This window comes from Acanthisitta chloris, unplaced genomic scaffold (genome assembly GCF_000695815.1).
Source record: "Acanthisitta chloris isolate BGI_N310 unplaced genomic scaffold, ASM69581v1 scaffold24605, whole genome shotgun sequence".
NCBI lineage: Eukaryota > Metazoa > Chordata > Aves > Passeriformes > Acanthisittidae > Acanthisitta > Acanthisitta chloris.
In genome coordinates, this window is record NW_008672484.1 from 1 (window position 1) to 12,367 (window position 12,367).

The following is a 12,367-nucleotide window of genomic DNA, read 5'->3' on the forward strand; positions in this document are numbered from 1 at the left end:
ACAAGGCAGATTACTATTCCTCATGGAAATCCTGTGGATTCTGATGGCTCCAAAAAGAAATGAATCATGAATACTGTCTGATTCTTTGCTTTTCTCTTTAAATACTGTTCTAACACTTATAACTGTGGTTTTTAAAGACAGGCATTCTGCTTAAGCATGGAAAAGGTGGTTTCTGTCACACAGACTATCAAGGAATTGGAAATATTCCTTAACTCTTTATGACTGATCTGGACTTCAGGCAAGTCTATGGAGTTCTTGAACCTTATCATGAAATGGAACAATCAAAGACAGGGAAAACAAAGAGACAAAACACAGAGGAGAAATTTAGAGGCAAATATTTGCCAAGACTTGATGCCAGGCAAAGAAGAAAGGAGATAAAAGTCTCCAGTAGGAATTACATTCTATGTCCATGTTAAGAGAAAGGGAATGGAAAAAGAAGGGCACCCGGCTAACACCTTCAGCTGCAGTGGATATGATGCAGACTGTCCATGGAAAGGGTATTTCAGCTATAGGCAAAATACATTTCTGCCTGCTTAATTTAGCAAAAAACAGTGGAAAAGAACATTTTTCTCAGTCAAAATTACTTGCATTTTGGTCCAATCCATCTTATAATGGCTGTAAAAAAATCTCCAAGACCATTTAGAAAGAGGGTAATTCCCATTTGGAATGGGTAAATCCCTCTTCATTTCAGACTGGTTTTAACCAAACAGCTTCCTGCAGTATGTTAAGAGCAGCTGAGTGTTAGATTGCAAAGGGAAAAAAGTTTCATCCATTTCACTTCCTTGTTACGTCTAACCCAGAAGCCAAGCTGACCTACCTTGCCATCATTGTAGAGGTTTGGATTAAATCTCACGCTGTGGCCTCCAGTTGTTTCCAGATTCACAAGTGGAGGGGAATTAGGATAGTCTTGGGGGAAATACACATCAAATTCAAAGCAACCATTTGCGTAAGGGGTGTCTGCAGGACCAGTAATGAGAACCTACCATTGGGAAAGAAGGAAAAAGAACACTTAAACCCCCACCCTTATATTTGTCACACAGTTGAGATTTTATAAGTTATATGAGGCATTTTATTTCCACATGTGACTTAGCAGAAAATATTATTAGAAGTCATAATCATGAGCAGGCTGTCAGTCTGTTCATTTGGATAGAAGGACATGGAACTGTTGGAGGAAGTCCAGAGGAGGCCATAAAGTTGGTAAGAGGACTGGAGCATCTCCCCTGTGAAGACAGGCTGAGGAAGTTGGGGCTGTTCAGCCTGGAGAAGAGAAGGTTGTGTGGAGACCTTATAGCAGCCTTCCAGTACCTGAAGGGGCTACAGGGGAGCTGGAGAGGGACTCTCTGTTTGCAGCTGCAGTGATAGGACAAAGGGTAACGGATTCAGACTGAAGGAGGGGAAATTTGGGTTAGCTATTAGGAAAAAGTTTTTTCCTGTGAGGATGGTGAGACACTGGCACAGGTTGCCCAGGGAGGCTGTGGCTGCCCCAACCCTGGCAGTGTTCAAAGCCAAGTTGGGTGAAGCCTTGAGCATCCTGGTCTAGTGGAGAGATGTCCCTGCCCATGGCAGGGAGGGTTGGGACTAGATGATCTGTAAGGTCTATTCCAACCCCTAAAATTCTATGAGTCTATGGTACTGTGGTTAAGTGAAGCCCTCTGCAAACATTAATTTCCCCAGGTTACAAATGGAAAGCAAGACACTATGAAGTTTTCTTCATACTTCAGGTCCAGAGACACTCAGTGTACCTCTCCACGCGTATTGCCTACAACTTAAACAGTCACATGCAAAGATACATTTTGACCATAATGGAGTAACAAAATTCAACTTTTCCTTTGGAATAGCTGCAGAAGAATAAACCTTGTTCTGTGAAGTCTCCTGGGCTAACAGAGCTCTCCTGGGGCAGATGGACTCTCCCAGCCCCAACTTACACAACATTTGGACAGCAATTATAGTACATGAGAAATAATCCTGTTTTTTTCCTAAGATTTAAGGCACCTCCTTAAACATTTATGTGCCAAGATGAAGAGAGAAATAAAGCCAACTTTGCTTCTTCACCTTCATTATGTCGAGCCGCTCCTCATCGCAGCGCACGAAGACGCTGGATGAGGATGAGAGAGGCAATGAGGTTGAAAGAGTCACAGCTTCTTGAGCAAGACGTCGCGCTCTGGCAGCACTGTTGGCGTCACTCGCGTTTTTCACCTGAGACATGTAGTGGTAATTTACTTTAAAAACCAATTTTCCATCGTCATCTTCAGACACCATTTCAAATGTATCTAGAAGAGAAGAAAATTTTAATGTATCGGGAAAGCAGTGAAGTTAATAATGGATTAGTCTTGGATAAAGATTCTGAGTATTAAAATCAGGGAAGTTTAATTTGCACTACACTAATGCAAAAAATATGGGTTTTGTTAGTGATCAAAGAAAGCAAAGCATTAACAGTGCTGAGTTGAAATAATTTCTGCAGCAAATTTACGAACCTTCACATGCAACTTGTCAAGTGTACACCAGACCTGATTTGGAAAGCTACCAGTTACTCCAGACCAGGAATATAATGACACTTATGAATACATAATACTGCTAGCAAGGGAATCAGTGCAAAGCCAAGTGCCAGAAGTATTGCCTTGTGTGATGGTTTCAATGTTATTAAAGAATCATAAAAAATTACAGTGCAGCTAGTTTTCTTTAATCACTTGCTATGCAACATCTGCAGCATGGCTGCCAGAAGGAGAAGCTCCCACTACAAACCTCCCTACCTCCTCCACTCTTGGCATGCACTGCACAAACAGTTGTGTAGAAAATCGCTTACAAATACAACAACAAAGAAATGTAACTGCAAATGCTGTCACTGCAATTCAAAAAATGCTCAGACAATATGTTTTTGCAGAAATTTTATAGCTCTTTTTGGATAAGATGCTATTTTCTCTTTAGGATTTCTTTTTTTTCCTAACACATTCCCTTTATGGCCAAAGTAAGGACTGAGTCCCATCACACTTTTAAAATACAACATATTGCACTCCATGAAAGGACACTATGAAATTTACTACAGTTTAATTTTAAAAAACTCACATACTGATTTGAATTCTATTCCATTTAAAAAATAAAAGCTACCTTAACGAACATAGATATACTTAATATATGAGCTTGAAAAAAAACCCCCCAAATAACATTTAAGTGTAATTTAACAACTGAAAGACTCACAAATAATTACTGGAATGAAAACATGAATAGCATCATTGAATTCATCTAGTCCCTTGAATTACTCTAGTGTATGCTTAAAACATTTCTTGTTAGTTCAGAGTGCGTGAGTTGGTAACTTGAAAACACAGACTTATGTAATTTTCCATAAGTGATAATTATCAGTCGTCACATATATAAAATAGTTTCTAACTTTTAAAACAATAATGGATTTCATCCAAGAGAACAAATATTTCTTCAGTGTCTGCTTTCTAAAACACAAATATTCACACTTCTCAACCTACCAAACTGGAGTTTTTTCATGACAGCCACGTATTTTTCTTCCAGAGACCGTAAAACGGACAAAGGCTTGGGCTTCACAGCAGCCTTTTTGGAGTACTCAGCCATCTTCTTTTCTGTTACATAAAACATGATGATTATTTGCAGTTAACTATGTAATTCTGAGAAAACCACAGAAAGCGTCTGGGGATTGTTTCACTTGAAATGACATTTTATGGTTGCAATGTTTTGCAGAGAAGTCTCAAACCCAGGCATCACTCACAACATACAAATCTGTTCTCCTCACTGTTGTATATTTCATTATCTGAACAGCTTGAAGTAAATAAAGGTCATAGTCTCGGCTCAGAAATAATTAATGACTGCTGCTGCTGCTATGAATATTCTTTTATTGTTTCCAACCTATTTTAAAAAAAAAATAAACCAGGAAGCACGACATATGCTTGTGTGCATGGCTATTCCCACACGTATTCTTGGACTCTCCAAAATCAGGAGCTGATTGTACATGCCATTATAAAATCCACTCCCCTGATTCAGCTATTTAATCTTTAGTTTTCTTTACTGCACAACCAGATGGTCCTTTGAACATCTGCAGGTTCAATCCACGACTTACATTTTTGTTCTGCATTCATCTAGTTAAGAGTTAATCTAATTGATATGACTTAGATTCAACAGCAAAGGCTTTACTATTAAAGGTCATGTATGCTGCTTTCTGCCGAGAAAAAAAAAAGAATAAAAAAGGGGTACAAGATTGTGCTGGAAGTTGTGAGGTGACTCTAACTTACTTGAATTTCGCTGTTTCATGATCAAAACATTTCAGACTACCACATGGTTCCAACCACCTTTTAAAATGCAGTCAGTGGATGGGGGCAGGAGGGAAGTATTTTGTCCAAAGGTCATGTATGCTGCTTTCTGCCGAGAAAAAAAAAAGAATAAAAAAGGGGTACAAGATTGTGCTGGAAGTTGTGAGGTGACTCTAACTTACTTGAATTTCGCTGTTTCATGATCAAAACATTTCAGACTACCACATGGTTCCAACCACCTTTTAAAATGCAGTCAGTGGATGGGGGCAGGAGGGAAGTATTTTGTCCTAAGCTAATCGATGGTTCCAACCACCTTTGAAAATGCAGTCAGTGGTTGGGGGCAGGAGGGAAGTATTTTGTCCTGCTTTAAGCTAATTTCTAAGCTATCTGTCAGTGACTGTATTACAAATAAACACGACAACTTGAAGCTAATTTCTAAGCTATCTGTTAGTGACTGTATTACAAATAAACACGACACAGTACTTATCAAAGTATTTTTATTTTACCTTGGTTTGCTTGGCGCAAACTGGTGGTAGCAGCATAAACTATCTCAGCAGTCTTTTGGATGTCTGGTACCAAAAGAGTCAGTCCCTCGGGCTCCTGATCAGAAGTATCTGGTTTTACACCTGCTTTAGCTTTGTCTTTTTTAGACCTGTATGGGGCAAAGAAATAGGATACAGCATGAGGGAATATTTTTCAACCAGTCATACTCAGCATATGCGTCAACAGGGAAAAATACCGAAGATAAAGGAACAAGACTAACACAAGCCTTCTGAAATGGAATGTCTCTCTGTATCTCCAGGTTCATCCCTGAGTGTGGCAATCATCTGTGACAACACTGAACACGCTGTCTTGATTTGACAAAGAGATGTACATCTGATATGAAGAGTGGAAACACGAGCACAAAGCCAGTGGTACCAGTGGAACAGTTTCCACTTGAACCTTTCAGTACGTTTGGTTGTTACTCTCAGGCTGACCTTATGTTTGCACACTGTCACAAAGGATTAGAAAAGCTTACAAATTCAATCTAACCAAGATCATGTCATGAATGTGCATTTCATCCATGCAGATCCTCATGCAAAATCAAGTCCTAAAGAGGTAAAGTTCTCTTTCCTGCTACACAATACACACTGGCCATTACTGAAAATACACTAATGGTAAAACTCTAGGAAACCTCGAGTAAAAATTCACAGCATGTATATGAAGGACAACACAGGCATCGCAGGACAGTGGATCAAACATGAAGCTGGTCTCACTCTGCAGTTCTCTTCTGGGCTATAGAAATTTAGACCTTTTATTTCAACAAACAGTTTAACGTAACATAATCTTAAAAGTCTTAAAATAGAAAGGCATCTATATTACATTGGATGTTCATAATCCAAGTATTGCAAGTTAAAATGCCAATTTGAACACCTGACATATTTTGAAAATAGTCTATTATATGTACACATATACACGTGCATATATATTATGCACTGTTGTTTGATAGAAGCTACTTGTCCAATAATTTAAGGGATATTAAAATATTTAGACTGTGACAATGCAGTCTTTAGTGGCACATACACTCAGCTGTTGAAATGAAATCACAGTATTTGATACCAATGTAACCTAAATGTGCATATTTAAAAGCTTCTATGTGTTAAAAGCTAGCATAAATTTATACTGCCATCCTGCAAAACTTAGGGAGATTTTAATGCTAACAGCCCCCACATTATTTTACTGCAATTTCTGTAAATTTTTTGTTTCAAAAGCACTTGTTCATTTTGAGACCCAAACAAGTTCAACAGCCAAGCCAGAAAACTATCTACACAGGAAAAAGCAGCGATTTAATGCTTTGATGTACCAAGCATATTTTAGCAACTATAACCTTTCTGTATTTTAATCCAGACTGAAACCATGCATAATGAATGAGTCTCTCCACTGTTCAGCAGAGGTGATTACAGTAATACTGAACACAGCCTTTGTACGGTACCTAATCAAATGAGAATATCCCTAGAGAGCATTAATAACGAAATTCATTACTGCAGCACGGTACATTTTCCCTGTTCCAGATTTAATCCAAAAGGATGTTAGCCCATTGCTGACTTCAAGCCATGCTGAGCTTTCAGATCCTCAGCACTAGGAGGAAAGCATCAGAGCCAGTGTCAGGCAGCATTTCACAAATAGTTTAGGACAAAGCAGCAGCAGCTTCCTCTCCCATTCATACTTTTCCAACTCCTCATTGTTGCATTCTTCCTTGTGGAAAGCTAGGCCAATATTTTTGAAATAACCAACTACACACATTCAGAAATTCATATTTAAGCCCACTAAACCTCAGTAATAACCTGTTTGACTTCACAGACATGCTAGGAGCTACCAGTCCTAAGAAAGGTGTACAGATTTAGATCTGCCTGCTGTGGATGTAGAAGCCTTACGCTATTTGTTACAAAACCCCTGGAGAAATTTTGGCTAAAATGAAATGTCAGTGGGCTTTATCCAAGAGAAAGATGTGTGAAAAGCAATAAAAATGTGCTTGGTGAAGGTACTGAAAGTGAAATTAATTCTTACAAATTCATTTTCAAGACAGTTATCTTGTAGGTCTTTCATCTCCCACATGGTTTCACAATTTGTACTACTTGGTTGAGTTTTTTACTTCTACTTGGTCTTAGAATCAAAAACATTGAAGTGTTGGCCTCATTAGACAAAATGCTTAACCACATGCTTTAAATTTGCCACAGATATACTGAGTTACTGACAGTCAACTACCTCAGCAGACAAGGATATATACCTAGTTGAAGCTGTAGGAAAAGGAAACACCCACTCAAATGAAAACTCTCAGCACCAACAATATAATTTCTTCTCGTTCTCCCTCCTGTCCAGAGCAGTTACATTCCAGCAGTTTTGTACTATCAAAAGAGAATATATTTTCCTATTTTCTCCTTTGCCACCAATATGATGGTTCTGCTCACTGAAACTATGAGCACAACAGATGAACCCCTGAACCCTCCTCAGAATATACTTTTTAAATAAAGCATGTGCACAACAGCTCTGTCCTGACACCTGTAGTTACCTGGGGCTTGTGTGATGGTCTACATTACCAAGCTGCCTAACTCCCGAGTCAGGCTGTAACTCTGGAAAAGCAGTTTAGGAAGCAAAATGCAGGAATAAATCTAACTCTGACTCAACTCCTACCTCCACCCCCCCAGTCTCATTTTTGACCTTGATTCTGTCTAATCAGGGATTTCAGTCAGTTTCTTAGTGAGTATAATTTAGCTGGTATCACAAAATCCCAAATCAGACATACTGCCTTAGCAACAGTTAGTTTCCTCACACAAGTCTTGCTTGTATATTCTAATGGTTAGTTAGGTAACTTCTTTTCTCCACTTCTGGGGAAAAACCCAACTGATACTGCCATAACTTGCAAGACTCCTATTAATGATGACCTCCATGGTTTTTTTCCCTCATTTTATCTTCCTACCTTTGATTGATACAATATGCTGTAAGAATACCATCTTAGTGTGATTAATCCAGCATGGTTTGTAAGATCACAGAACCACAGAATGGTTTGGGCTGGAAGGGACCTCAAAGACCATCCAGTCCCAAGCCCCTGCCATGGGCAGGGACACCTTCCACTAGCCCAGGTTGCCCAAAGCCCCATCCTGGCCCTGAACACTCTCAGTGATGGGGCACCCACAGCTTCTCTGGACAACCAGTTCCAGTGCCTCACTACGCTAGCAGTAAAGAAGTTTTTCCTAGTATCTAATCTAAACCTACCCTCTGTCAGTTTGAAGCTATTCCCCCTTGTTCTATAAGCTCTTGTAAAATGTCCCTCTGCATCTTTCTTATAGACATGTGCCTCATTATCTTATTCCCTACAACTTCAGTTTTATATACAAATATCTGGAGAAATTTAACAGCACTTTACAGTTTCTCAGTTTATTTACAATCAACATATGGTAAATCAAGTAATTCCCTAGACTCTAGATGGGAAAATCTGTCAGAAGTTCCACAAGGGTATGTACTTTCATACTGCTTATAATTTTTAAAGTTCACACAGTTTTGCCATCAGAGACAGAACTGAACTTCATTGCAGACATGAGCTAGTACACTTCATGTATTATTTCCTTTATGTTAGGAGACCACAGCAGCCCTTTCTCAAAACATATCCTTGAAACATACACAGAAGCACAAGTAGAGCCCCAGCTTGAGAGAGGGAGTTGCTGGGAATTACAAGGCTCTCCCAAAATGACACAAACGAGGAGAAGAAATACCAAAATTAAAGCGATAAAGCCAGTAAGATATTTCTCTGCACTCCATCAGTCTGCATATAAATTTATGCATGCAGATAACTAACAGTTTTATCAAAATCCTGAGCTTTAATACAGGACAAACCTTTAATGTTAAGATTTTCAGAGTGGAGGAGGAGCCAAATACTTAACTTAGACACAGAAACTCCCCCATACAGTTTTTCAACCACAGAAGTAAAAGCAGCAAAAATGTCAACTCATATTTAAAGGGATGACAGTCACTAATATATTTGCTAGAAGAGACAGCAGTGTACATGCTAATAATTTAAGCCATTAATTTAGCTTGTGCTAGAAGGTGACAGCCTTCTCTTCACGCTGTGCTAAATGAATAATGAATGATACACTCCCAAGGCAACTTTAATTTTTAAAGCCAATACTAATACTTACTCACCCGTGCCTGATACTCAGAGGTAAATGTGATGATACAGAACGATACCCTTATCAAAGCATTCACAGAGTAAAGCCAACGAACCGTTCAGCCCCTGTGTACCACAGGGACAGTGCTTATAGCACAGTGCTGCTGCCCAGGGTTAGATTGATGTTCACTGTCGTAGGATCAAACGACCATAGGTTTGCAACTGCAGTATCACTCAGCCCTCATGGTCTCCCACATAAAGCTAGTAACCTCCTCTGAGACTGCTCGATGGACTCCTCACTGGGGCTTCAAGCTCTGCTTACAGACACTGAGCTGAAGCATTCCAGACCAGCAGAGGCTGCAGGACTGCTCCTGCACACAACCATCAGCTCCACACACGAGCTAGAGAGTGCAGCAAAAGGAACTGACAGTTGTTTTGTCTTTTAAAGAAAAATAAATTGAAACAAATTAGGACTCAATTCTTGGGGCCCAATTATAAAGAAAACATTTTGCTTGCAAAATGCATCCTTTCACATGTAAGTCCTGCGAAGTAACAGTGAATACAACAAAAAGCCATAGCAGGAAAAATGCCTCAGGCCTACCTGGTTGTATTCTAGCATCCCCATGCAGCAGAGTTAGAATTTTGGACACAGCTTGATAGATTGCACATCACACAAATAAACCATCAGCTTATTTTGCCAAAATTAGTCATTTGCCATGGAGCTCACCCAGCAGCCAGTGGTTCTGATGAGGCTGCTTTGTCACAGCAGCAGCTCTGCAGCCATCACAGCAAACTAATGTCTCAAACTCAGCCCTCGTGGCAACCCAGAACACCATTCTGACTGCTCTCCAATTAGTGATGGCTTTTGAGTCCCGACCAATCAAAGAGTCAGGAGAAATCATCTCACACCTAAATGTCTTCTCCATTGCCCAGATATTTCCCAATTTCCCAACAGAGCATTACGACCTCTGAAAGTAAAGGAAATTCAATGCTAACTAGAATCCAAAACCAAAACTGTGCCCCTTAAATTCTGGATGAAAGTGACACTCCTGCTCCAACATGGAGATGACATTTGGTAGACATATAAGTCTGCTGTTCAGATGAAGAGAAGTTTTGCCTTTGAAATAAGAACCCATAATTATATTGTTGTTCTGGCAATTTGACATAAAAGAAACAGCAGATTGTCCCATTTAAGAAATTCGTGCCAATACTTGCTTATATTTCTGGCACACCTTCAACTACAATGCTGAGAATTCAAACCTTCCACCCCAATGATTCCAGGCTGTTCAAGCTGTTGGTGTTTTTATCCTTGTCTATATCCTGCTTTAAAGACAAGCAGTATTATGCTTAAACCAACCAGTGAAACACAAGCTTCACTTTTGCGCTGATATATATCAAAGTAATACAAGAAAATTGTACAGATAATGTAACTGAACCAACCATGGAACTGTTAGCAAATCCATCTAATAACGATAGTTAAAAATAACACCGATTCTGCTTCTAGAATTAGTCTTTGTTTTCAGATCCTAAGATGACACTGGAGAATTAGTCATACCATATTTAGTTTACCAAATCAAAAAGAACTTATGAGTAGTCCTGTGCCATTCTCAGAAAGAAACTTTTCAGACTTCAACCTGGACAGGTGATATGAGAAAATATAGGTTTCCGTGGCCATTTAATCTGAGGCTAAAGGACGACCAGATTAGCAAAAAAACCCAATCAGTGATGCTAGTGGAGAATTATATACATATATATTGGAAATGGATTACACAGAAGCCAAATATATTTTCTTTCCTATTCTAAGAAGACTACATTTACTATGATCTACATAATATTGCCAGCAAGCACAAACTGACATTTTTATTTTCTAAGAAGGTTACATTTACTATGATCTACATAATACTGCCAGCAAGCACAAACTGACATTTTTAGATGGGTATCCAACATAAAGGACTGCTTTTTACCTTCCTGACTCTGTTTCTTTTGCACAAAGTATGCAAACAAATCCCACCACGAGTACATTACATGCTTGATAGGCAAGACTACCAGTCTCAGCCAAGAAGGATTAGAAAAATGTATGGGTAAAGTGCAGTTCATCAGAAGTTACTAGAAAGAGTTCCCAATAATGAGATTGCTGCTCAGAAAGTCTCTTGGGCAATGGCTGGCAAACACTCTGAGTTACAGTGGGAGAAAGAATATTCTCTGCACACCTTTTCCTGACATATTTACCTTCTGTTCATGATGTTTCAGCATATGCTTAGGGACATCATGAAATCTTGCAGGGAAAGGCACATTACTATTTCTTAATAAGCTGTCTTTAAATTGAAAGCAAGTAACCAGAATCAAGAAATCAATTAATTGCTGCAAGCAGAAAATTATAAAAAAGTAAAGAAATGAAAATTTGTACTGCAGCATTTGCAGTTACCAATGAAATGACAAAGGTATGCAAAACCTACCACCTTCACACCAGCTACATGTGTCATACCAGAAACACTCCTTGTAAACAGTACAGGAAAGCTGACAGATACACATAAACAAACCTAGATCAAACAGCTGGCATGTTCTCACTCTGGACTGTAGCACCCATTCAGCTAAATATACAGACCTGAATCTTCTTTCACTTCTGTATTCATAATATGTAAGAATGCAATACAGTTTGAATGAAGGTTAGGGATGAGAAAAGTGATTACCTCAGTCGGTTGGTATAGGTATCTACACAGGTCTTCATTTTAGCCAACAAAGTCCCAACAGAAGCTTGGGACTCCAACTGTTCTTCCTCCTCTTCGCTACTTTCTCCTGAGAGTGGAAGCAGTAAGGGTACCATGGATGTGCAGGATGCAATAGCACGGAGCAGTTCCAGCAGAGCTCGGTAAAGGGGAACGTGTCGGGCCATATCCAAAACTGAAAGAGACAACCAGCTTACAAAAATTACTAAAATTGAAGACCATTTCACTTTTAGTAGAGATGCTTTAAATAGAAAACATAGATTTTAATAATTATTAAAATATTAATTAAATTTAATGATAAAACACAGTATTTTCTAATGACCATTTACAATGTGTGTTTTAATGGACCTGTCCAGAAAAAAAATTGGTAAGACACCTGGAAAACAAAGGTCAACAAAAGACACAAGAGGACAAAAATGCAAACAAGGTATGGAACAGGGCTCCCCATGCTATATTCATTTCTAGCAGTTTAATATACAACCCTGGCTCAAGTTGTATGCTGACAGTAATCGTAAACAAAAATCTATGGAGGAAAAGTTGTAACCCATGGTGTAGCAGAGTAGCATTTGCTGATTCTAATAGCGTAAGCATTAAAAAAGACTTTTATATCACCCACTTTATTTACAGTTATCTTCTCCTTTGGGAAAATTTGTCTGCATTACTGCAAGAGTATTTATGGTCCTGAAATAAATGAAGTTATCTACTTAGCAGAAGTCTAGTTTTGCTTC

The 12,367-nt window shown here is 38.9% G+C and overlaps 1 protein-coding gene across 1 annotated transcript; it reads right to left on the reverse strand.

The window, feature by feature from the left end:
• Positions 1 to 817: 817 nt before the first annotated feature.
• On the reverse strand, positions 818 to 11,814 carry UBE2A (ubiquitin-conjugating enzyme E2A; the record flags this gene model as incomplete). The annotated part of the gene is made up of 5 exons (XM_009074548.1): positions 818 to 979; positions 2,053 to 2,270; positions 3,477 to 3,587; positions 4,778 to 4,923; positions 11,604 to 11,814. Coding segments are annotated over 5 exons (848 nt in total), but the record flags the coding sequence as incomplete, so codon positions are not given.
• Between the last annotated feature and the right edge of the window lie 553 nt (positions 11,815 to 12,367).